The sequence below is a fragment of the Echiichthys vipera genome, assembly GCF_963691815.1.
Source record: "Echiichthys vipera genome assembly, chromosome: 10".
NCBI classification, from domain to species: Eukaryota; Metazoa; Chordata; class Actinopteri; order Perciformes; family Trachinidae; genus Echiichthys; species Echiichthys vipera.
The window spans coordinates 23,456,372-23,483,635 of record NC_139835.1 but is presented as its reverse complement, the minus strand read 5'-3'; the positions used below and the strand labels follow the sequence as shown (position 1 = coordinate 23,483,635).

At 38.6% G+C, this 27,264-nt stretch overlaps 2 protein-coding genes across 7 annotated transcripts; both read left to right on the top strand.

Moving 5' to 3' along the window:
- Positions 1 to 324: 324 nt before the first annotated feature.
- On the top strand, positions 325 to 10,907 carry scel (sciellin). 6 transcript variants are annotated; one of them, XM_083921469.1, is made up of 24 exons: positions 325 to 520; positions 2,075 to 2,112; positions 2,730 to 2,799; positions 3,013 to 3,075; positions 3,193 to 3,267; positions 3,403 to 3,429; positions 4,173 to 4,217; positions 4,318 to 4,404; positions 5,178 to 5,246; positions 5,347 to 5,415; positions 5,520 to 5,576; positions 6,565 to 6,636; positions 6,740 to 6,790; positions 6,892 to 6,933; positions 7,034 to 7,102; positions 7,209 to 7,265; positions 7,362 to 7,412; positions 8,373 to 8,441; positions 8,577 to 8,624; positions 8,718 to 8,777; positions 8,862 to 8,933; positions 9,609 to 9,717; positions 9,963 to 10,065; positions 10,203 to 10,907. In XM_083921469.1, exons 2-24 carry the CDS (start codon positions 2,088 to 2,090, stop codon positions 10,217 to 10,219), a joined length of 1,407 nt encoding a protein of 468 aa, XP_083777595.1. In that variant the 5' UTR covers positions 325 to 520; positions 2,075 to 2,087; the 3' UTR covers positions 10,220 to 10,907. The 6 variants fall into 6 exon arrangements, with proteins under 6 accessions (XP_083777595.1, XP_083777596.1, XP_083777597.1 ...); XM_083921468.1 differs by having other exon boundaries at positions 339 to 520; positions 4,176 to 4,217; positions 5,517 to 5,576; XM_083921467.1 differs by having other exon boundaries at positions 340 to 520; positions 5,517 to 5,576; positions 7,212 to 7,265.
- Positions 10,908 to 12,936: 2,029 nt separating this feature from the next.
- On the top strand, positions 12,937 to 25,737 carry slain1a (SLAIN motif family, member 1a; the record flags this gene model as incomplete). Its single annotated transcript, XM_083922190.1, has 9 exons — positions 12,937 to 13,394; positions 15,016 to 15,152; positions 19,992 to 20,108; positions 21,344 to 21,454; positions 21,687 to 21,836; positions 22,976 to 23,317; positions 24,112 to 24,300; positions 24,465 to 24,798; positions 25,662 to 25,737. 9 exons carry the CDS (start codon positions 12,937 to 12,939, stop codon positions 25,735 to 25,737), a joined length of 1,914 nt encoding a protein of 637 aa, XP_083778316.1.
- Positions 25,738 to 27,264: the final 1,527 nt, after the last annotated feature.

The window sequence follows — 27,264 nt, the reverse complement described above, 5'->3', positions numbered from 1 at the left end:
GTCAGTCATATATCTAGACCAAAGATCATTATAGATCTACTTACATTATGTCATAGTGAATATGGATCACATATTTATAGGAGTCTACTACTATTCAGTAGTGTCTTCATTCAATCAAACTCCATTCATTTAAAGGTTATAGAAAGTCAAAGAAGCACACACTTCCACACCCACATTACAGTTCTGCTTCCTTGACACCCAAGTTGAATAGCAGGTCTTTCAGCACTCCACCCAAATCCATTTTTTTCAACCTACAAACAGACAGCAGAACCATTATTAAGGTAGACATGTATGACGGAAAGAGAAAAATCTAGAGTGAGTGAGTGAGTGAGAGTATCCTTTGATTGTTGTTTGAAGCCACGCCCCTGGGTGGCCATGCAATCTCCTCCCTTAAGGTTAAAAGCAACAGGAATGACAGGGGTGTGATTGCAAACTGCAGAGTAATAGACAGATGTCAAGACCTGAGCTATTGTGAGCGTGTAGTCTATCTTTTAAACAAGTCTCCCGGGCATCTGTGGAGGTACGTACCTGATCTCTTTCCTAATAAACTGTAAGATTGAAGTTAACAGTAATATTTTTGTCTAATGATGTGTCAGATATACTTTTAAATTGCTTCATTGTTTATGATCTTAAGTGTGCTACAGAATTCTTTGAGACACAGTTACAACGGTTCTGGATACATGATAACAAAAACATAGTTTGTGCTTTCAGGAATTAAATGTATGGCTTAATGATGTTGGGGATAGATCAAACACACACATACACAGGGTTTTGTGTCGAAACTCACTGTTAACTCTTGTAGCTTATCATGAACCTTTAACCTAGAACCATGATGGTGTTTAGGAAACATTCATGATTTTAAGGGCTGACCTGTTTGCCTACAGTTGGCAGAACAGTTTTCAGTCCATGGTGCCAAACTGTTCACCTAATTCCTTATTCTACCTCAGACACAATTGTCAACTAGTTACAGGGGAGATGGCGGATACAAAGGTCTGAACTTGGGCAACTAAACTACATTAAGTTCATGATAGTAACAAAATATTTAAAGCATCCTGTAAAGAAATAAGTACTGATTTCAGAACCATGTGTTAATGGATAGTAATTGGCATTTTTACTGTATGATCCTCAAGAGCAAAGCTGTAAATCTTCCGGTTTTACAATGCAAAAAAAAAAAAGCTCCGAGCACATTATCTTAAGACATCTGTTACTGTCTGCTACTTCACACAAGGCAAAGAAATATAGACAAACACAACACTTTACATGTTGTTTTTGACCAATTGGCACTCATCAGACAGTAGATTGTGCGATTGATAATTAGACAGCATTTCCAGTTATCGGAAGTGATCGTGCCATAACAAGCATGTAGTCGAAAGGGCACTGTCTTTATCACCAACAGCTAATGGCATGTCACAGATACGCCCCTCTGTTTTGCTGACAATGGTGTGTTTGGAAAAGGTGTGTTATGGAGGGTGGGTGTGTGAAGATCAAGACAAACCAGTTTAGGGATTAATAAGTGGATCTGGAGTTGAGCAGAACTTTAGTTAATATATGTCAGTTACAGAGACAAACCCAGTCTGTTTGTAGTCTTTTTACTCCACTATGTTATTTAACAGTATTTGCAGTTTCAGATTAAGAGTAGCCTACAAATGGATTAAACCACCCAGCAGCATATAAAGAATATAAAAAAGCTCCATCTGTACCAGCAACAACATAAAAGTGATGAACACATTCATTTATCAATAGTTAAAATCCAATAACGTGACATATATATCTTTTACACTTACTTAACATTGTGAAACAGGCCATTCTGCATAATGAGTATTTTACAATTTTAGTCTATTCTAACACTTTTGTATGTTCAGTAAGATTTTGAATACAGGACTTTTATATGTAACAGAGTATTTTTACACTGTGGACACTTTTAATCAAGCCAAGGATCTGAGTGCTTCTTCAGCTACTGTGATACTTCATGCACTTTATGTGAAAGGTCTCACAGTACCACCTAGTGGCTCATGTACTCTGTCGTGTGTACTCTTATGCGATGAATCTCCTTCCTATTCTTTCACACTTACAGGTGAAGCTACAAAATGAGCAAGTACACAAGGACTACTTGTAAGTATTGAGAAATATCAAATAATAAAATACACAAAAGAATGTACCATGTAGTGTCTAAATGTACAGGTTATTTGTCACACGATGCTCATACAATTGTATAATACTTGACTTAACAAGCTGATAATAAGGTTAGTATATAGTATATAACAGGATAACAATTTCAGACTAATGCAGGGGAGAAATATGAATGATGAAAAATAAAATAACAGAACTAGTCTTACTATGTGACACCCTACAGAGTAACATAAAACAACATTGATGAAAACTGATATATTAAAAAAGAGAGGGGAAAAATACAAATGCGTAATATAATTATTAAAATATTAGTATTTTTAGTATTTTTAGAATTTTAGTATATACAAATGTAAAATGTATGTGTCACAAATTTACTAATCTACAATTATAAAATAGTATTAAATCATAAATGTCCACAAATGCATCCATTCAGCCAATGTTCGCTAATTGTAGTAGCAGAGCCACAGGTTCATTAGTTCATATTAAATAGGCTTTATTGTGTTAATAAGTCTTTATGTCTTTGCATGCTTACAGTATGTGTGACTGCTTTAAATGTGTGAGCTGGAGACACTCAGACTTTCCTTGTCTTGTGTTTTCAGCCAAGACCAGCAGTCTCCTTAAAGACAACAGCTGGATCAAAAGAGCTGAAGAGGAAGATGAAGACATTGAGTAAGTCATGTAAACATAATGGCGGAAACACAGATATAATGTTCCACACGGAAATGCCAGAGGTGTTGGGTGTGACTTGTAGTTCATACCTCAGTTTACCTCCATCTTTAAATAAAAACACTTCCTTCTACATTCCTTTGCAGGAGACAGTGTTGAGTCATCTCTGTAGTATGAGTGAATTAACTCATTTGTGGTCATTTTTTCCTCCTTCAGCCGAGACCCAAACTTTGGAAAATCTGTTCTAAGCGGTTCCAGAACCGAGGAAACTGTTGTTGGGTAAAACATGCATTCAACTTTTCCTCAAATAAAGGGCAAACTAAAGAGAAAATATAATTTACAGTGGGTGAACATTTATTGTTTTACTTAATGTCATTTATTGTATTTTGCTCGTAGGTCAGAGGGTGAAGAAATAAAAACCACAACAACTACGACTACCAGGTCAACCTCTGTCTCAGCTCTCTCCAAGAGGTAAGATTTGAATAAACATCCTGGTATCTTTTTATGATAGTGATGCTCAAATGTACATAAAATGTATTTTAAAATAAACATGATGGCAAACACTTGAATGAGCCGAAGCTTTGATTGTTATTTCTGTCATTGCAGATTCAGCGGAAGTCAGGAAGAGCTGGGGTTAGTACAGTATTTATTTAGTATAAAGTAATTTTTTCCCCACTGCAGACACGTGGAGGTCACTGTAACAATTGTGCCTGTTAAAGGAACAGTTCTGATTTTTATCCCAAGTCAGTGTATTTCCTACAGTATGGTGATCTACTCGCCCCCACTTTGGAGAAGCAGGCAGGAGGACAGGTATTAAGGCTAAATGTACTGCTGTGGAAAATGCCTTAAAAAATCCATACAAGTTTACATTTACATGTACGCTATATTGAGAATATTTTCACTGCCATCAGACAGCCCTCTTTATGTCTATGTGGGGGGAACTGAAACCGATATCGATGCTCTTGTCAAGGTCACAAGGCTCCATTGACAAAAAACGTAAATTTACCTCTCGGAACGTCTGCTGCTGCCTTGATTGGTTAGTTTGTTATCTTTGTTCCTAACCATTTAAGACAACAAAGTCACACAATAACACAAGAATGGCTTCAGTTCCCCCTAGTAAACTTAAACAGCGATGTCTGGCAGCAAGGTAAAGTGGTGAATGCTGTCTGTTTGTACTCCTCCCTGCTTCTCCAAACTGATGGTGTGCACCATCTACCTGTAGGTAATACACTGACTATAGATACAGTAAGTATCTCATACAACCGCACTTTAAAAAATCTGAACTATTCCTTTAATATGTGCTCCAATCCTTTATCCAAGTCAGGGCACTAACTTTAACCAGAACTGTGGGTAAAGAAATGCTTCTCTTCTATTAGCAGCACCCTCCCTTCCAGCAAGACTACATCCTCCTACACCAAAAGGTAGGAGGATGTAGTGCGAGTAAGAGCACAACTAATGATACAAAATCTAGCTATTGCTTTTTTTACAAAATCATCTGAATAATGCGCCTCTTTGTTGCAGCACGTACTCAAACCTGAAGTCACCTGTGCTGAAAAGTCCCACCAAGACTGAGACGTTTACTGAGCGGGTCAAGTCTTCAAGCAAAGAGTAAAAATATACTATATTAATCAGTGGTGAAAGAGGTACTCAGATCCTTAACTTACAAGGACAATGATATAAAATACACCATTTCAAAAAGAAAATCCTTCATTCAAAACTTCTAGTTCATTAAAAGTACAGAAGACTCACTAAAGCTGGCTCCATTACATCAGTACTCATTCTGTAAGACATTGTCCCTGTAAGTGTTACATTATTACAGTTATATGTTACAGTGGCAGTTGTGGAGTACCTTTGATGCTTGAAATACATTTTTGCTAATACTTCTGTAGGGTTATTTGAGTTAAAGTTTAAAGGTAAGACTATTACCATGCTGTGTTATTACTACCTTTATTTAAGTTAATCTGAATACTTCCTCCACTACTTATGAATGCATACGCAGTTTTTTACTATTGTCGTTGTCAAAATAGAGCTAGTTTAAACTACTTCATACATAGTTAGTAAAATAATTTAAAGGATTAGGGGGGAAATGTTATGTTACACCAATGTATTCATTTTTTGGACTCGATTTTGTTAGGATAGGATTGTTAGGATAATTTTACCTCTTTGGGCCTCTGAAAGTCCACATTCTGAGCCACTGGTTTAATCTTGAACAATGGATTTTGTTTTATAAACTAGTCCAATGTTATAATGTAAAACCTTGATATGAAAAGTTGCCAGTAACTGTAGGTGTCAAGCTTGTAGTACCTCAAAATTTGACTTAACTACAGTACTTGAGTCAATTATAAACTGATCTGAGATTGATTTAACATCTTTTCATGCAGGCCACAATACTCATCCTACTCACCTACCAAAACCATCAAAGTGACTACGCCTGTTACCAGCGATAAAGAGTAAGACATTGGCACATGTCTGACCTCATTAGAAAGTTAAAAATTAAGGTAGAATTTAAATCTATATGTCACTTACAATCTAACCTGTATTTCTGTGCAGCACGGAGGACCAACTTTTTGACACACTCATCCCCTCGGCGATCAGGGATGACGATTCACCCACTGACAGGTGATATTTTTATTCATCAAACATGGACAATTAATTATATTGATCATGACGCCATGCATATAGCCTACTATAATAATAATAATAATATTTCTTCTTTACAGCAGAACAACTGTCTCCACAACTGAGACTGTGACAGTGAAAAGCACCAATGAAACCAATGAGTGAGTATCCAGGGTATATACTGGGTATAATGCAGGGGAGGCTATGTACTATCTTAGTGACATTATATTCAATGAAAATACTTATTTTCACAGATAACATTAAAAGTTAATTGCCAAGAAATCCCATTAAAACTATGAAAACCGTAAAAAAAAAAAAAAAAGTACTGCCTGTAGAGCCTAATCTTACTCCTGTAACTCTACTGTCCAAAATCATCACATAATTCAGCCATATCTAGGTCTTTTATTACAAAGAACATGAGCATTTTAGTTCATTTTGAGTCGATCCACCATATAACACCCTGCTGCTATAAATATTCAATAGAGCACCATATGTGTATAAGCCCGCCACTGAAAGTAGTCCCAAACAAATACCAAACCATGTTCTCCTGATGGAGTAATGTTTGCTAAAAACTACAGAACCTGGTTGATTATAGAACAAAAAATTGAAATTACTGTATGAATATTTACATCTGCAATAGAAAGCTATGTGCTTGGGGCTGAGTGCCACACACAGAGACATCATAAAGTTCTTGGTTTCATGGGATATGTGGAAGAAAAGTAAAATATAGACTTTCAAACCATGACTTCAACAATGTACTGTAATTCCACTGAGCTCTTACATAATGAATTTTCATCTCCAGCTCTATAGACATGTAGGCTAATTGGAGATGTGTGACTGGTGTGTGAGTGTATCGTGTGGTCTTGCAATGCCTGGTGCCCATTTCAGTGTGTTGTTGTGCCTTAAGGATAAAGAATTGATTGATATACTGTAATAATGATTTTTTTTTTCTAGAAAAAACATCCTGTCCATATTGGGTTGTTGTTTTTTTGCATCAAAGTGAGACTATGTAACTTTTGAAAGAGCAAATAACAAATTCCTCTTTAAAAGAAGAATATTTGGATTCATAAGCAATAAAAAGCACCATTACTCAGTTACATACACTTAAATCTATATGTCACTCACAATTGAACCTGTATTTCTGTGCAGTGCGGAGGACCAACTTTTTGACACACTCATCCCTTCGACGATCAGGGATGATTTCTCCTCCCCGACTGACAGGTGATATTTTCATTCATCAAACCCAGAAAATGAATTATATTGATAATTGTGCCAGGAAATCAATATTTATGTACTGTAATGAGGTTATTTTTTGTCTTAACAGCAAAACTGTCTCCAGTACTGAGTATGTGACAGTGAAAAACGGCACTAATGGGTGAGTTACTGCAGGACAACGTATATATATAATGACACTGGCATTAAATATCAGACAGTTAGATAAAACAATATTTGGTCTGATTTATTTATTTTTTTCAGAAATGAAGTCAAAACTTCAACTACGACAAGGACTTTCTCTTCGTAAGATAAACCATCAATACATTTTTTTAATAAATAATTGAACTAAAATAGGGATTTCACTCAAAATCGCCATATATTTATGATATTATTGTCTTAACAGGGCTGAAGATAGCCTGTATGACACCCTCCTGCCTAGAGCCATTACATCAGGTCTGTCTTCTCCTGGAAGGTGAGATGTCTCTGTGAATAACCTTTTTACGAAACACACAACCATTTAATTATCCTGTCATTGAAATAATCACACTGTAATCAAATTATCATTGTGTCTGCTGCAGCAGCACCAGCAGCAGCATCACAAGGAGAGAGATCATGACAGTGGAGAGCAGCAGAGGGTGAGTGCTGGATTTAAGATTTGAGATTGTGCAGTGGCTCATAATATAGTTGTCCCAGTTTCTTTGACATTGACATTTGTCTTTTGTACCATTTAGAGGAGAAAGCCCAACTCTGTCATCGCCATCCTCCACCCGCAGAACCACCAGGTAAACATCCTGACTGCTCAAGTAGGATAAGACTTCTGAAGAACATTGTCTATTTAAAGAGACAAAACTACAATGTTATCATCTGTAAACCACTCCAAATTATGTGGTAATGTGTTGATAGAGCATTAAATGCAGTTGTCAAATCCAACATATAGAAGTATTTTTCATATTAACTATCTGATGTTACAGACTTTATAATGTTCCGCCATAAAACAGTAGGCTTAGGCTGCTATTCAATCATTTCAATAGGCTACTTTAATGCAGTTAACCTTTTAAAAGGTTTAAGCCTTGAACAAAAAAAAACCTAAATTCTGCTAACATTTTTTACATTTTAAAGATGACTTATTCTTCGCTTGTCGCCAATGTAAACGCTAAATGTAGGCTATGTAGCATTAAGGTTTTTCTGTGAGAAAATAAGCTAGCAGCATTATCTGAGTAGCCTGTGCGTTGCTCTCCTTTTCTTTATGGAAACATAAAATAATATAATAAGATGACAGTATTTGTATCTTTACTCCATTTACACGTCAACAAACACGATTTAATCCTATTATAGAGTCTAAAGTCATGCTAGCGTCTCTGTGGCGCTGTACTTTGCCACAATTATGACTTGCTAATGTTAACTTGCTAACATTATGGATGGCTAACATGCTCAGAATGACAATGCTAACATGCTGATGTAAATGGGGATAATGTTTATCATGTTCAGAATCATAATTTAGTGTATTAGCATAGCCTACTAACATTAGCTAGCTAGTTAGCAATAAACACAAAGTACACCCATGGCTGATGGGAATGTCATTCGTCAAGAATTAACAAACTTTATTTTAAAATTTATATAGCAAGATGACAGGATTTGTACAATCTAAATGTTAACGTTATGAGTCATAATATCCTTATTCAGATCCAAGTAAATGCATAAATAAAATCAATATTCAGTCCCTATGCCTCTTTGACACACAGCTACAGCTCGTACACTGATGATCTTCCCTCGACCCGCACCACCTCCTACACCATCAACACCACCCCCAGGTAATCATTTGACTATTAGCAACATGTCAAACACACACTTCTTGCGGGGGGTTTTCTTGTCTATACAAATCGATTAAAATGTGTCCACAGTCTTGCTATTATCCCTAATAATCTGTTATGTGATTGCACACACAGTGATGACTACAACGATCTAAACTACTCTTACTCCAAATCTGACTCCAGGTAGGAAGGACACACAATAGTTTTTCTTTTAATTTTCTCTGTGCACAGTATAAGTTTTACATGTCATCTGTGATTCATTTTGTCTTTGTATAGAACTGAGTACAGCAGTATCAGCAGTACCTCATCCTACAGCACAAAATACAGGACCAGCAGGTAATTGATGATATTGGTGTACAAGCATTATATGGGAGTAAAGCAACACTCTTATAGAAACTGATATCTGTGTCACTCTTATAGCAGGTCAGATGAAATTCTGTCAGATCCGAGCTACAATACATCCTCCAAGAGTTTGTATACATCTTCTGAGAGGTAGGAAAAGTGCAACATCATTCTTTTTGACTTGGGACACAAATGTTTGACAAGACTTACACTACTAGTTGCTCTGTGGGGCTGAACAGTGGTGCTTTGAGCTAAATGCTAATATCACCATAATAAAATGCTCACAGGATAATGTTACTCAGGTGTAATGTCAGCCATGCTCACTATACTGTATATCTTGCTAACATTTTTAATGTCAATAATCCTGTCAGTATTTGGTCATAAACCTAAGTAAGCTCTTGGACACATTTTGAATTTCATTTAAATTTAGTAAGTAATAAGTGCAATTTCATCCAAATTTCATGGTATATTTCATGACAATCCATCCGACAGTGGTTGAGACCGTTCACAAATGTCAACCTCATGGTAGCGCTAAACCACCAATGTAAAATGTCACCAAAGCCTTTAGGATTCCTTTTGTGGGAATCATGAATGTAAAATACTGAATTCTGTACCAATCATCCGTGCACTAGTTGTCATGATATTGCACTTCAGTAAACCAAAGAGTTTTCAATCCACATATGCTGTAGTATAATATGAGCATGAGCTAAGATTTGTTTTTTGTTTTTTTAAACTACTGTTTTCAAGGCCAAAAGTTAACTTGACTAGTCTGTGAAAATGCCCTTTTAATATAGCCTACTGTAAAAACACCTCTGTCCCATACAGGACGGTGCTTGAGAAAGACCTGTGCAGCAGCTGCCATAAGCCCTTCACTGGTGAAGCCAAGATGGTCCTGGATGACATGAAGATCAACTGCCACGCTTCCTGCTTTAAAGTGAGCAGATTCATTTTCCATGAAAGTCAGCAACATGTAATGGAAGAATATAATGGTGTAATTTGGGATCATCCACTGAATTGTTTCACCCAATTTACACCTGACAAGAAGTCTAATCCGCCAGACTAATTAAAAACATCTGTGTGTGTTCACCTGCGTAATCTGCATAAAATGGACCTCAAAATTCAAGTACAATGGCAACAGAGGGAATCTCTTTCCTCATGTTTGTGTTTGCTTTTTGACAGTGCGAGGTGTGTAACAACAATCTGGGTCATATGAAAGCTGGGGACAGCATGTGGATCTACAAACGCATGGTGCACTGTGAGAACTGCTTCGAGGTCACCAGAGGTACAAAAAACAAATCAAAAACAAAACTTGAGTGAATGAACATGAATGTCCAAGGTTTATACGTACATATGTATATATTCACTTTGCTTGCAACATCTTGAATTAAACAGGTAATATCATTTTATTTTATTCCACAGATAAATGGCGGCGCTAAGTTTCTCCCAAATCGTCATTGGAGATGAAGAACTCGATTACAGATGAAATGGATGCTGTTTATCGATCGATCAACCAATGTTATGGGTAACATGGGTTCTCCCGTACTTATGTTTTTACAAGTTGACAAAGCTTTATCTAGGTGTTTTTACAAATGACAGTTACATAATGCATATGCCTTTATTAGTATTACAGCTACCTGTAACTGTGGTGCTGAAAGCAGATATTGCTGATTTTGACTCTTTTAACCATTTTTATATAGCATTTCTGACATTCTCTTAAGTCTGTAGGCTTCATTAGGGGACTCTTGTGTGCAGATGTTGCAAGAGAGATATTGCAATACTTAGGGCCGGGGGCTTTTTCTGTGTGCAATAAAGGAATTCAATATATCTTGATCTCATTGTTCATATCATTGTTTATTCGTATGGTGAATGGCGAGCTGAGGTATGTGTTTTTTCTCTTTACTGCCATGAAATGTACCATTCAAACTTCAGTCTAATATAATATATGAAATTCCACAATTACTGCATTGGCAATTACTTTATCTTAATCAAATACAATGTAGTATTATTAATACTTTAAAATATTGTCTTTTTATTTTTAAGATCATGCATTTTAATAGTGTACAAAATGTATTCTCTTTCTTAGATGTACAAGTATATAATGTAAATTAAAATGCTATAAACAGACTCATGGCATCATTTCTTCATGCTTTTATCATTTTATATGTAATTTAGTGACTCCATAACAAACATGGAACAAACATGGAGGCAATAGATTTACAATGTATTCACAAAGACATCACTGTGAGCCTACTGTTTGTTTTTGAAACCTAAGTCCTCGGCATTTTCTGTGTGCATTTGGGCAGCAGTAGCTTAGTCCACAGGTGACTTGGCTGGGAACTGTAGGGTCACTGGTTCAAGTCCCTGTATGGAGCGTGGACTGGTTGCTGGAGAGGTGCCAGTTCATCTGCCGAGGTGCTGTTGAGCAAGGCACCGAACCCCCAACTGCTCAGGCGCTGGTCCTGTCTGTGCATGTGCGTGTATTTCGGGCCTGTGTGTGTGTGTAACATGATTAATAATAAGAGTGAAAAAATTAAATTTCCCCGTTGCGGGATAAATAAAATAATTCTTCTTTTAGGACCCTTTGGTTGCACTGTCTGTTAATTCAGTTATTTAGTCCTTACTAAGTTCCAAGTCACTGGCTGGTTTCAAACTATATTTACTAAAATGGGCTGCCCGAATAAAAACTAAATGTATTAGCTATTACAGACTTTACTAAATGTGTAAATTGATTTTTTGAAATATGCGCAGCACTCTTCAATCAAAAGCAATCAATTCTTCATAAATGTAGGCCTATAGTTTGTTTAGTTTATGAATGCATAGATCTGCATAGAAAGAAACACATTTTCCAACGATGCGATAATGCTAACCACTATGCTAAACTAACCAATCATTAGCATCAGCAAGGTCTTGTGATATCCATTGTGAAATATAATTTTACATTTTTCAGTTTATATAATTTTTTAAACAGCATTTTTTATAAAGTGTTAATTATGTCCATTATATTCCATAAAACCTATTCGACCCCAGTCTATACACGTTTCATGTTACAAGCTAACACACAAGTTAGCTTAGCAACATTTAAGCCTTGCAGTTAATGGATGTAAATCCCAGTATTGGATAACTAATCTCTGTGTAAGATGTTTATGTGATGAAACCTGTTTTATTTTAACACATCTCAAACAAGTAGGTAAATAGGCTACAACAAGGTGAAATTGTGCAAAGAACTAGAACTAAAAACTAAATAAAGAGCTATAAAGAACTAGTGCTAGCTCAACTAGCTCCAGGGATTAAAAAAAAAAATGCAATATGTAGCCTAGGTTAAACTGGCTTTTTTACTAATTAAATAAATGATTAATCCATTCCCAGTGATGACTTTGAAAGAGCATTTAGAAGCTTAATTTAGGGGAAATAAATATAGAAAATACAACATATTTAAAAATAATAATTTAAGTGACCTCTTGTTGGTGCCTGGGGTGGATAATAATAATAATAATAATAATAATAATAATAATAATAATAATTATTATTATTATTATTATTATTATTATTATTATTTTAAAAATTGTAACATATAGTACTTTTCTGGAACTCAAAGTCGCTTTACAAGATAAAACAAAACAGAGCCACAAGAAGGCTACTTACAGTTACTTATACTTGTGTTTGTAGGCTACTTTTGTAGGCTAAAATGATTATTTTATTATGGTAATGTAAAATACTGATTACATCCACTGTGATTCAAAACTGTAAAAAGAGATACATAAATAGGATACTTTGAAAAGTGGAAAAGTCCTGAAAGAAAAGGCTATAATACTCCACGGCATCACCGCATGTGTTCATAATAAATAGGCTTCTTCCTCAGAAGTGGTGTGATGGGAGCTGAACTCCAAGCTGCTGCTGCTGACCAATGAGATAGAGGCTGTGCAATCATCCCAGCAGCAGCATCAGTGTGTGTGTGTGTGTGTGTGTGTGTGTGTGTGTGTGTGTGTGTGTGTGTGTGTGTGTGTGTGTGTGTGTGTGTGTGTGTGTGTGTGTGTGTGTATGTGTGTGTGTGGCGGTTTAAACGGGGGAATCTGGACACCCTCTCTGAATTGAATAGGACCCTCTGCAGGCAGGCCGTGCTTTCTCTGCCCCTCTCAAATGTGCTTTTTACCAAATGGAAGCAGAGGTGTTGAACCCCCAGATGATGGCGGACGTCAATGGCAACAATAAAATCGCCAATGCGGAGCTGGAGGTGTTAAAGCTGCAGGAATTGGTCCGAAAATTGGAGAAGCAAAACGAACAATTGCGGACCAGAGCGAACGCTGTAAACAATTGCTCCGTCGGCCCCCATCCCCATCTCCAGACCTCGTTGTCGTGTCTGCACGGGAGTACAACGAGTCCGACTGACAATTTCCCCAGCAAATATGGCATTTCGAGTCCGACTCAGGCGCATCCGTGTGCCCCCGGATTCCGAGGTTCAACGGAGGAGCCTTTCGCGTATTTTCAGCCGAGCTCGGTGTCTCCCGACGCCGCTGGGGAGGACAGCGTCGCCGCCGGAGCCACGACCGATTTGGATGAGGTTGAGCTTTTGGACCTGAACACCGTGCTCCCTGTCGGAGAGCCCGAAAGCTGGTAACTATACTCGGTTCATATCGACATCACTATTGCAGCCACATATATAAGGATTCGCTTGTGTTTCTGTTAACATCATAGATGCTTTTAAGGCCACAGTATTGCCAAAGAGCCCAAATTGGGACATTACATGTAATACTACCCTGCCATGTATCATCTTATCGATTACAATATTGATTCCTCTCCTGGTGAAATACACTTGCTGTCACCAGTGATTTCTTTTTTTTTGTTGAACAGGATAAAGAACAAAAAAACACATTTGACACAAGCTGTGTGGGCATCCCAGAATGCACTGTGCACGCATGCAGCAAAGGTATCTTTTTCAGAGTGTACAACAACACAGTGATGAAATTAGAAACAATGCCCCCCCTTCAGCCTGGGATCAAACAGCTCGGCTTTGTGTGTAGTGTTTAGCCCCAGGCTGCACTACTTTGAAGTGTAGCTCACACACATGACATGCTGACTACTGAACCGTCTCCAGCTTCATGTATCTGATGATGATGATGTGGAAAATGTAGCACACAGCTGAATGTAGCACCAGCGTACATCCTCCTCACTCCATTTCACACAATTGACCCAGAGTAAAGTGTAACACCGTGGCCTAGTTGCTGAATAAAAAGTCAGTTCTGCTCGGATTCATTTTCTCTTGGTTCGTAGACTTGGACACAGAAGTGACGCATCATTTTTCTTACAACCCAGTAGAATTAATTTTTAAGGAACTGTCACTCTGGCGAAGCCACACATCTATTGAGTTAATATTCTTATTTTCTTTTCTTTTCATCAACATGCAAAAATCAGAATCAGGTCCTTTGTTTTCCCTACTCTATCCAGTGGTCAGATATGTTCCACTGTTAACAACAAGCGGATAAAATGGGAATCTAGTTTCCAGGTGATGAACTACATTTAATTTATTTTTATTGTCTGGGCGAGGCACAATGAATAACGCTTTAATTCACAATTAATTCCTATGGTTTTTTGGTCTTTTTTGGTTTTGATGAATTGATTCCACAACACCAACACCTTTGTCATTCATGACAAAGAAAAGGCGCAAATTCTCCAATTTTAGAAGCTGAAAGCAGAGAATATTTGTCATCTTTAGCAAAAATAATGTTTGAAATGTTTAATCAATTATTCAACTAGTTCCTGATTAATCCTGTGTGTTGATTGTCTTCTATCTCTTCATCGACTAATCGTTTCAGCGCTACCACCCAGAATGAGAGGAGATACGATCACCCTGTGTCTCGTACCTCACATGAGCCTATACATCACTGCCACCGAATAAAGCTGTCATCACTTGAATTTTTTTATTACACACGGTTTGTTTTACCGCTTTCGTTGTCGCCAGTAAAATGGCAATGGCTCTTCTGATGTGTTGGCATTTGAGTTTTATGAAAGTAACTCCCTCTAGACAGCCACCGGTTTACCTAGTTTGCTAAGTCATGCTTTGCTTTGCTTTCATCTGTGAAATATTGCCACTTTCAAACTCGTCCCTCCAGATTCACAGACAAACAGTAAAGCAGCTTCCAGCTTATTTCCCTTCAGTTTCTCTCTGTGCAGAAACAACATGGCCTATGCTGTGACAGTTAAAGGACTAAATTGTTTGTTGTGCTGTGTGTTGCAGGCTGTATGTGAGTCCCAAAGCTAAGCTGCAGGGTGAGAGTGTCCTCAGCCCTCTCCAGTGGTGCAGGCAGGTACTGGACCACCCGGGGCCTGAGGTGCAGCTGGCTAAAATGACTCTCTGTCACAGACTGGACCAAGGTACCGTGTATTTACCACTCAGATTAACCGCCTTCAACTTTAGCCACATCTGGACATCTGTCTCTCTGACCGCTGACATGTGATCATAAGCTGTGACACACTTCACCCACAGAATGTCTCCACGTGCAGCAGGATTTCAGCTTCTGAGCCGTGGGAGCGTTTCTCTGCAAACAGCTCATTTGTTTCTAACCATCTGACCATTTAAACTCAATCTCTTTAAATTTATGGGTTTCTAATTACCTCAGCCAACTTCCCGCAAAGTGATTATTTTCTGTTGTAGTTGGATTTTACACTTATCAGTCTCGCCAGAGAACAATTAAGCTCAGTTTAAGGGATTTGTTACTCAAAAAAAAAATCCATTTGGAGGAACTCATGCTGTGCTGTCGGATGGCGTTAAACAGTGTTAATTGGAAAACAGGGAAGAGTAGTGTGGAGGTGATTATAAAGCTGTAGTTAAACTATCACCACAACACTGCTCCACCTACAGGTGGTTCTACATACATGTATTCTCCAACTCTGACTTTTTAAAGGAACGTAACAGTTCATGCAGGTTTTTAGATAATAAAGGAATGCATTTCTTGGCTATATATATATATATATTTACTTTATTGCTGAGAGATAGCTGTATGTTCAAAATGTAGCTTGAGCCAGCAGCCGATTAGCTTAGCATAAAGACTGGAAACGGGAGAATAGCTATCTTGGCAGGCAAGCCGAGTCCACATAAACCCCCTTAAAACCACAAATGATCGTCTTTACACTCTGGTTTTTGCAGCTTTAGAGGCACTGTTAGACAGATTTTGTGACCATCTGATAGAGCCAGGCTAGCAGTTTCCCCCAGTTTCCAGTCTTTGTGCTAAACTACGCTACTTGGCTGCTAGCTGCAGCTCCATAGTTAACGTATTCTCGACAAGAAAGCTAATAAGTGAATTTCCCAATATGTTGAGATTAGAATATGGCACAGTTGTTCATATAAGAATCCAATACAGCAGTGCCTTACAGTAGTGCCATCTAACAACCCTTGACACCTGATTACAAGTATTTCACTGACCTCTCTTTAGGAAATGACTCCTTATAAAGCATTTTTACATGCACACTAGTGTCCTGGCTTTGAGTCTTGTCCTGGGTTTTGATCATAAAGAGTGCTGCCGGGGTGATGGATATTTGTAAGCTATCGCCCTGGGTACCATCGACAAAATGCCAATAGGATTTTTACATAGGATTTTGGATTATTGCAGAAAATAAGCTCTGTGGCAAACAGAAGTGTATGCGCTCTACCCAGTGAGGTAGAGGCTGCCCCATATCGGTACAAGTTTTTTTCAGCAAGATCATCACAAATTTACACCGCTTTTATGATTTTTGAAGTGTAAATGCAAACACCGTAAGTAAAAAGCTAACGCTATACACAAACTACACCAAGGTCGCATTACTATGTAAACACTAGCTTCCAACTGAGTTTGCATGTTCAGTGTGATGCTGTTTGACAACCTCTGTAGTCTTATTTAACGACTTGACAAATGCCTTTTTAAGACAAATAAAAGCTTCAAAATGCTCAAGCAGGGTATTTGCCAACATGCTTGCATCTAACCAAAAACCAAGTGCAAGGATACTAACTCACTCCCGGGTTTGAGGACTCATTTCTGCACCAAACGATTGAGAATATACTGGAACATTTACATGTAACATAGTGAAACATGGTTTTGGTGTATGGAGGGTGGCACCTAAACAGTAGAGATGAACCCACATTGATTTTTAGATGTATTTTTATTACTCCATCTTCATCAGTAATGGAGGATGTGAGTAAAGACTCATTTGAGTATTTTAACGGTTGTTACATATTTTCTTATCATATTTTGTAGTTTTTGTGACTAAATAAATCAAGCTGAGGACGCACCTGCACTTGTGGGAGATCTGAATACGGCATTTAAATGCAACAATATCCTGGTTTCTCATCATATTTGGGTTTCTACAACAAGGATATGATCTTTATACGCACTAAAACCCTTCATAACCAGGATACTGGTGTGCTACTAAATTACATTTGCTGCTTGACACAGTTTTTTTTTATGTAGTGCTTTACAGTTTCTACACTCATGGTTGGGATGTGGTTGCCATAGAAACCATGCTTACATTAACTGGGTTTTTGAAGCAGATATGCTCAGCACTCGCCACTCAAACAGCCTGTACAAGAGACTCTTGTACTGTCGCTCGCATGGCTTTATACTGTGTGTACGTGCCTGTGTGTGTGTGCATTGATTTTAATATTTTATAAATAGTTTTCTATTAGCCTCATGCTGTGGAACTGGTTTGATCAAACTGTGATTCAATAATGCAAACTTGTTGTCAGTGTTTGTTTTTGGGTGCTCATTAGTTTGCTTGTGTGTACGGTTCAAGGTCCTCTTCTTCCTCTAAAAGCTGTATTCAGCGAAGGTTGGCTCTCCTCCTCTGGGTCATGAATACATCCTTGTCTCTGAGCTCCAGTAGCTCTTGTTTCTCTAACTTGCTTTGAATGGTAGTTTTATCCAGTAGCAGTTGAGCCTAATTGTGTCAGGAATGCCAAACGCTCCACTCCATCAGGTGTGTGCCCCTCTGACTACCAAGCAGTGGGGTGAACTCTGTGTTTACACATTGAACAGATATTATCTAACGTTAGTCATGTCATTATAAGATAAATGTACTCACTGCTAGCCAGTATTGATTAGTGAAAAAAGAGTGCCACTTTCTAATGAGGCAGAGTTGTAACTGTTAATAGTTATTATTAACGTCATTCATAAGGATGATACTTAAGGGAAAAAAGGTTAAGCTTTACATGTTAGTGGATTACTCTTGAACTATTAACTCAATTTACCCCTTAACTGGTCACCCCTTTTTCTAGAAGGGTAGGGGTTGGGGACAGGAGATGTTCAGGGGGAGATATAAGGTCAACAGAAGATGCCACATAGAAGTGGTATACATCATCTGAGATCTGGCAACCTGAAGATTGATTTAAGATGGACCTCAGCACTGTGTCAAGGATTACCAGTCATAAATATGGAATTAAGATAAAATAATTCAAATAAATTTTGAAAGTGAATAAGGGCTTAGTACATCATGAGTTAAGTTTATGGAGACCATTCTTGTGCTCACGCATGGAACACAATAGAAAAACCTACGCTGTGTTTTAGTATCAAAAACTTTTGACATTTGGAGATTTCTGCAACAATCGCATTTTCGGCCATTGGATGGCGAGCACTTTTGTTCTGGAAACTCCTCATAAACTTCATTATTTTCAATATAACTAGGAAAGCCATCTATCTACTGAATGCCCCAGGTCTCTAGTTTGTGATTGTAAAGTTTCACAAGCCTGTGATTATTCTAGAGGTCACAGCCGCTAATTTCATAAAGTTTCAAAAAGGTTCTCACTACAGTGAAAGGGCTACTATGGGGACTAACATCATCATGAATGAATATAACTGGGCTCACTGAATCCACAAGAGTCACAGCTTCCCAGTCAGACCCAATTCATGCAATTCAAAACTGTCAAGGGACCTCAGTATGCAAAAATATTCAAATACACCATTTTAGAATAGGCAAATGGTACTGCATGAGAAAACTGCATATTTTTTTATCCACAAACTGCATAGGATTATCAGAGAGTGGGCATGTTTTTAAAGGGAGATGATATGGTGGGTACCAATGGATTCCTTAGACCGTCTAGTTTTATCTAATACCAGTATTTCCTTTTCTCCAAAAGACAAAATTTGTTACGGCCCACAAACGAGCCAGTAAAAGTTAAGGAGTTAACCATGTCTTAACCATTAAGGTGTAATTCCGGCGGAAGTGCATCCCATGGTCTTTTTCGGCATGAATGTACATCAAACAATCAATCAATTTCATTGATCAAGAGAAATCTCAGAGTCGCTAGCAGCCAGACATATCTAACACTGATTAGCTCGGGGCGGAGTGCTGAACCATTCAAAACAGCTTTTTTAACCACTAATATTGCTCAAAATAGCACCAAACCTCTGCAGTAGCACCATTAGGCTCCCTACACATAAAACAAAGCACCAACCAATTAAAAAAGACTGTTTTACAATGCTACAAGCTTTAGCTCTCTTCGTATTGAGAGGCAGGTCATACAGGTCGATTACAGAATGCACTGGAGTTCAGTTCAAGGAGGAAAGTATTGAACAGCCCTCTGCCCTGAGCTACTTAGTGTTAGCCATGTGTGGTTGCTGGCAATATCCCAGGATGTCTCTGTTATGTAGGTGGTCAACAAAAAAAAAACTGTCTCTACGGCTTATTTGACGTATATATTCATGCTGAATTACACTTTAAGTCCATTAGTTACAATGTAATAACCTTTATTAGAGCATATATTACGATAATGTTGTATCATGAAATTAACACAGCAGGGAAAATCAATTTTAAGCAATATAAATGTAACCTACAAAACCCAAAGTAGTCTGTAGTAGATCTAATTCTGGTTTTGGGAATGGGATGTAACCTACATGCACAATCCCTGCTTATCCTAAGATCCCTCCAAAAAATCTGCAGTTTAGCCCAACAAGCTGCAGTGGTGAGCTAAACCTCATCTTACTGTATCAGCCTCTTCTGTCCGAGCCGTGACCCAATCATTTAAAGCATCAATACTGATCTGTAAAAAGCAGATTAACATTTGGCCCGAGTGTGTTAGAATATAATCAATGTACTCTGTGTGTGGTGTTTGTTTGTGTATAAGTGTGTGTGTGTGTGTGTGTGTGTGTGTGTGTGTGTGTGTGTGTGTGTGTGTGTGTGTGTGTGTGTGTGTTACATGGTAAAGTAATCAAACTAACATGTCCTTCGCTACAATCTTGTGTCCAGCTAAGCGGTGGCGAGGAGTCTCCTCGGTTCGTCCATACAGCTGCATAGAGGGGCTCTCCACCCTCAGTTGCCCCATCCTGCCTTACACTAAACCTGCTGCACTAATCGACTCCCCAGGTAACACAAATATGTACTTCAAATGCATGTGACTCCTGCGACCCACAAAAGAGCCACACTCAATGTACAGATTAGATGATTCATAGTGAACTGGTCAGAAGCTATTTCATTACAACTAATTGATAATTTCAGTAATTTATTATGTCAAATGCCAAACGTCTTATTTTCTAGTTATTATTATCACAGTAGAATAAGCTGTTACCATGTTTTGTTCTGTTTCTCATTATTTGTGTTATTCATATTCTCTGCTGGAAGTGCAGCTCTAGGCAATGCTGATCTGTCGGTTTGTCCACTGCTGTGGTCCAGAAAAAAAATAGTACCAAGTCGTGACAGTGACACTTGTGTTGTTTTCCCCTTGTAAGACTGTGTTTGTGTGTATCCATGACAAAATGCAGTTCTGGAGACGCCGACTGTTGTGGGAACCAGGGTAGTTTCACTGAGTGATGTGTTTTTTTAGAGCGCTCCACATTCACACCCCATCTGGAGAACGATATAAATCACAATATAGCCGGTTCTCTGGCAGTTCCATACATTAATCGTCTGTATGAAATAACCACACGGTAAATGTTATTTCTGCATACTTCTGTTTGTTAATTAAATGTTACTAATGAAAAATATTAGTATTTCTCCTTTTATTAAGAACTTTATTGCAAATGAGATTTTCTTAAAAATTTGAGTTAGTGTGTGCTTGTTATTATAAATTCTGATAACGTAATTGTGTATCACGATATCTCGATATATAATCTTCCTCACCATACGTTTCCGTTGAAAGACAAGGCACTGCTTTTCCACAACAACATAACAAAATAATAGAAATACTAACAGGATGTGCAAATGAAGGCTGATTAGCTTTCATTTTGGCCTAAATCAACTCCGTAGTCATTGCCCCTTTTCAAATCCAAAGTAATCAAGAGCAGAGCCAAAAGCATTTGTTGCTTCCAAAATACTTTTGCATCTCAGTGTGTAAACATAATCCAGATTCCTTTAACAACCTGTTACTTGCAGTTTACAATCAGATTACAGCAGAATCCAGGGAGGAGATTATCAGGTCATACGCTCAGACAGATGGAGACAAGCAAGCTCAAACTCCACCAGATAAAAAACCCTCTGCCTGTCCAACCACATTCCATACTAACACAAATGTCAGTGAGTTCAGGTCAGCTTTGATTTAGGTGTTAAGGCTGGTCCTCAGGGATTGAATCTTCTCTCTTTTTCTGTTTTTCTCTCCTCTCAAGCGCCATTGCCATCACCTGCTCCGTCTTTTCTCCAGCCGACTCTCCCACTCAGGAGCAGCTGCAGCCTCAGTGACAGAGCGCCCACCTTCCTATCAAACTCCACTCTCCACAGTAAGACCTCACTGACAATAGGTCTTTTCCACTCCGTCATTCACTTCTGCAATTTCATCCGGTGTGAGGCACCGTCCGTCTGTGCTGATTATACACACTGAAATGTCGCATTTATCATGGAAATCATCGTCTCTGTGTGTTGACGGTCTGCTGTATCACATGCATATTCTTAAAACCAATCAAGTGAAACATCTCGGTGATGTAGATGTGGCTCTCCTGTGTGTTTTTTTAGACGTGGGCCGCCGACACGCTGCGATCAGCCCCCAGTCTTCCGTGGACAGTGAGGTGGGCGTGTCAGAGCTGGAGGACGACACCATCTCTATGAGCTACAAACTGCAGGACATGACAGACGTAGAGGTCATGGCACGACTTCAGGAGGAGAGTGAGTATTTGACTTTAATTGTCTTGTAGGCGACACAGGAGGTAAAGTTACAGCTCCAGAAAACAAAATATAAATAAAAAATATGGAAAACGTACATGAGGTTTGAAGAACGAATGATGCATTGAAAACTAATGAATAAAAGTGCAGATTTCCAGGCCTCTTTTTGAAGCTAACAAGGTGGCATATTAACCACTTCCATAACAGTGTTTGTAACTGTGGTTCAGTACTTCAGGATATAAGTCCTTCTCTAAGTCTTAACATAAGTTTGTCTACATTCTGTATTTATTAAATTCATAGTTGCCTCTTGATAAAAATATTTTGTCTGTTTACTTTTTTTGAGTCTTTATACTTTAATGAAACATGACAGTTAATGAAAACCATTCATATTATAAAATACTGATGCATATCCTCCTGAAGAGACGGGGCTCACACCTAAGGGTCTGGTTCTTGAATCGAACCAATGCGACGATGATACATTGTGTCAATTTTCCAACTACTTGTAGGAAACTGGTCGATCAAAATAAGATTATTAGTAATAGAGTTAGTGAGTAAAAAGACAACAAACTCCTCCCAATGTCCATCTGGATATCGTACTGTAAATCATGGAGCACCTTCAGGTTCTGTTCATGTTGGTGTTGATCTGGAGCGCATATCACCAGACTTTAGAGGACGTTGCAGGAGCGTCTCGTAAGACAGCGGGTATTAAATCATTTAATAATGCAGGCATTTTGAGAGAAACCGCTTCCATCAGGCGGTCTTATTACAGAAGACAGCTGGCTTTGATGAGATCCTACCACGACTTAAAATCGACCATAAAATGGTAAAACATACCGGAACCAAGGGGGTAAACGCTTTAGAGTTTGGTTCAACCAAACTACACAAGGCTGGTGTGAACGAGCCCTGAAATAGATTACTTTGTTACATTACTGATGTAAGACTGAAACTAAGATAAATGTTTGACCTTTAAACAGTTCAACTTGATTTGACAGTGAAATATTGATGTGCGTTGTTGAATTATGCAGGAGATTTCAGAAGAAACACTCAGTCTGGTTTACATATTCATCAAGTGAATAGTGGATAAGGGAATGTATCATACTATATAAGGTTGAAGCTCATTTTTTGCATCCGTCACCCTATAGGTCTCCGACAGGACTACGCCTCTACCTCACACACCGCCACAGCCAGCCGTCGCAGCTCCAGTTTCTCCTTACACTCCCTCAGGCGCAGTGAGATGGATCTGGAGGAGGAGGATGAGGAGGACGACGACGAGGGGTACGACCAGCTCCCTCCTCCCCAGCCTCGACTGTTCCGCACAGGGTCTATGCAGCGGGGTGGCCTGCCCCACTCTCATACCTTTTCCAGTATCAGAGACTGTAGACGCAGCTCAGTCACACCTCAGTTTTCACTCAGTGGACTCTCCCAGTACTCTGGACCCTCCAGCCTGATCACGGAAACACAAATGGCATACAGGAATAGCACAGGTGAGTGTTTAGTAAATTGCTTGACCACTTGCTCTCTCACTTTTTCAGTGAAAATAATGTCAGTGTAACTAATGTAACTAATTCGGACAGAAAGCATCTTGACAGAATCACCCACATTCTAGACGTCCCTAATTTCTGACTAGACTATTTCTGTGTGTGCCAAGAAGGATTTAAAGAGTCCTCTTGGTTACAGGATTTAAAAAAGCATCCTCAGTGAGGGTCAGTGAGTGTGTCAGTGTACTCTGTTCAATCATTGCATGAGTGACTGATGTTGTAGTCTAAAAAACAGACACATGGAGGAGCATATTCTCCCAAGTAAGATTTTCACATACTATGTATTTTGACTTTAAGGCAAATGGAATAGGAGAGATGGTTTTGGAAATTTTGGAAAATAATGTAATTTGCTTTCTTGCAGAGAGTTAAATGAGAAGATTGAGACCACTGTCTTTTCTGTACAGTAAATATTAGGCTACAGACAGCAGCCAGTTAGCTTAGCTTAGCATAAAGACTGTAAACAGATGGAAACTGCTAGCCTGGCGCTGTCCAAAGTCTGCCTACCAGCACCTCCAAGATGTCACTATTTAATACATTATCTTGTTTGTTAATTTGTATAAAAAAAAAAGCATTTAAGGATTTGCAGCATTATTTCTTGACCAGAAACAGTGACTTTCATATTCTCCAAAATGTCAAACTATTCCTGTAATGTTGGAAATGTGAGTGAAAAAATGTCAAAGCTCCAAAAGGAGTCGACACCCCTTCAACACCTGATCTGGTTTGTTGACATGGTTGCATAGACAAGCTACGGAGAAGCATGCCCAACCTGATCCGAGCTCCCAGCATGCCCAGTGTTCCCAGCATTCCATGCCTGGCTTCCCCTGTCAACCCACCCTCCCACGGCCCCTCCTCCTTGCCAATGATATCCTCCCTCCGGAGCAGCCAGAGCTTTGACTCTTCCAGTGGGCTTGCACGACTCCAGTCCTCCAGTAAGACTCTTTTCTTCAAGTCTATGAATAAATCAGCCGTACACAGCTCATATTTATTCATGAGTGAATGTTGAGCACCGTTTTCTGAAGGCAATTTCAAACGCAGTAATTGCAGTTCTGTCACTGATGACATTCATCTAACTGCTCTCTTTGCTGTGTTTCAGTTCCCTCCCCAGGCCAGCTCACTCAGCGAGTGCAGAGCGTGGGGAACTTCCCCACCACTCCCCGACACCCACTAAAAGCCACAGCCTACGTAAGCCCCACAGTGCAGCAGGGCCCCACCTCCAACTCCCTGTCCACCTCCGTCAGTCTACACTCCATCCCCAGCAGTGCTGCACTGTCTCAGCCCCTCAAACCGAGCATCAGTTTCGTACCACAGCCCTTAAAAGCCAGCGCCAACCAGCCGTCTGTCGCTCGCAGCTCCCTTCCTCGCCCGGCCTCCTTTGTAGGAACAAGCGGAGTTCCACGTGCAAGCAAAATCACCCAACCCACACGCAGGTAAGGGTCAGATATACTAACTAAAGTGGGTTTAATGTGATCGGTCTGTTGAAAACTCGTCTCAGTCTATACTGTAAAAAAAATACGTTCAGAATTGTATCCTAAATCCATACTGCATACTAATTTTAAGTAAGTTTTGAGTATGCAATGTTTCCGAAGCGTCAAAACAGTCAGTATGAGTACTAAAATACCCTTGATTTTTGTGTGTAATGTTCTCCCACGATGCAATGCACAAGATAAATGTAAAAGCTACTCACATCAGAAAAAAGAATTGTGGGTTGTGGTGAAACGGCTCCAGGGACAGCTTTCTGAACAAACAAAAAGTTTAAGTCAGATTCTAAAGCTGCACTTTGATTAATGTTCGACATTTGTTATTGTATCATTTATTTTTAGTATAAAAGCTTTAAATATGTGTCAATTTCTTGTATTCCAACTTTAGAAACAGTAAGATTCATATACTGTATATAGTACATTCTGTATTATTAATGAAGTGATTGAAATAAAACTAATTATCTGCTTTTCTTAGTCTTACATTATAGTCAATTTTATATTTTGGGGTTTTAAGCTGTTGGTGGAACAAAACAGGACATTTAATGTCACCTTGTGTTCTGGGATATTTTTAATTGTTTTCTTATATTTCTTATGGTTAGATCAAATGATAAAAAACAAATGTAGTGTGGAAATGGGACACAATGTAAGTGTTAAAACATTTACACTGATTGTCCTGAGGGAGGTGCTGTAGTTATCAAACTTTGAAAGGCAAGCTCAATCAGTTTGCTTATGATCCATGAGGGGATGATGGGCCTTTTTAATGACCTAAATTAATTTAGTTATTTAATCACTCTTGTTCCTTGTGTCTACAGTTTGATGACTCCTCCAAAGAGCGTGGCCGCCCTGAGTGCTCTGAGGGATGGCAGCTGGAAAGACGGGTGCTACTGAACCCAAATAAACTCAAGTTCAAGAGGTGCACAGGGTAACTGCTGCATGGGACCCAACTGATTTGAAATGTTGCCGTCAGGAGGGCCCAGTCTTGGGCTGTGACCCAAAAGATAGTGACTGTTAACATTTCTAAAGGGCACTACTCTTCACTGGAGGACAAAGAAAGAGACTGAGAACAGGACGGGTCCAGCAGGCTGGATCTTTACATTCCTACCTGCTGAAAAACACAAGACTGACACACTATGAAACAAACCGGGCAATATTCTGATAATCAGTCGTTAAATGTGAGCTGGATCTTCTTTGATATGTGTTTTTTTTTTATTTTTCATTGTGCATAGTTGAGGCTTTCATTCAACAGAAGGAAAATAGCTCTCCAGTTGAAAGTTTAGGGAAAAAAATAACCCATGCTTTTGTACATGCGTTTGATGATTTCATATGACTAATTTTGCAAGTATTGATTTTTGTCAGACTGTGGTGTCAGATATGAAGTCGAACCTGGAGTTTTGTTACATCCTGTGCCTAGTACAAAGTAGTGTCGTTCATATTATATTTATTGGCTGGACCTTGCAGCACTTTTGATCATAATTATGATTATTAACACATAAAACTATATGCTTTGTTTCTTAAGTAAAGTTTGACATCCGTTAAAGTAAGTGCACACTCTTTACCTTTCCTTTTCCTTATTGGTAACATAAGAGCTGAGATTTTTAAATGTTCTCTGATAAAAATAATCGCTGCAATGATATTGCACAAATAACCCTGATGCTTTTTATGGATGACAAGACTTTAAAGGGGAGGTGAATTTTTAAAGTGAATAAAAGCCTTTCAAAGAAGTTTTTTTTTGTATTTTTCCACTCTGTCCAGAATATGGTTAGTTCACTTGGTGGATTACCACAATGATCAACTGCAGATGGCATCGTTACTCCACTGTACACAGTGACAATCTTTTTTTTTTTAAAGTATAATTAAAGAGGGTAAAAGAGAGATGAAAAGGAAAGAAAATACCATAAAACATGAACAGAGCCTATAGAAAGGAGCAAGTCTGCATTCTATTGAGACAACATAACTATTTATGACTTTTTAAAATGTATATATTAACAATTTGCACCATAGTTCTGCAAAATAATCTTAGTTCATTTTTCACCTATATGTGCGATCATATAGATATTTATATTTGTCAGCCATTCGTTATCTTGATCATCAGTCTTAAGCCAGGGATAGCCGTCTTTCCACTGGAGATCATAATCTTGATCGAATGTCTTCTACATGCACAGTATCTTCCATGTGTCCCAGGTATAGAACAAGATAAGATCAGGGGATTTAGTACAAAAATACCTCACACAGAACAGAGTGTATACCCTCTGTAGGAGCTATTTTATTATTTATTTTTGTACTATTATATTTGGACAGATGGTGGCGGTCATTGAGCACAGGGTGGTATGAATAAGGGCACAGGTGACAGGAAGGGGTCACACAGGTAGGAGCTAAGCAGTTCTCACCCGACCAGCAACAGAGAAGCAACACCCC

Coding starts and splice junctions, on each gene's coding strand:
- scel (XM_083921466.1), top strand. CDS start 2,088: ATGAGCAAGTACACAAGGACTACTT. Junction 8,625..8,717: donor TACTCCAAATCTGACTCCAG/GTAGGAAGGACA, acceptor GTCTTTGTATAG/AACTGAGTACAGCAGTATCA. Junction 8,934..9,608: donor TTGTATACATCTTCTGAGAG/GTAGGAAAAGTG, acceptor TGTCCCATACAG/GACGGTGCTTGAGAAAGACC.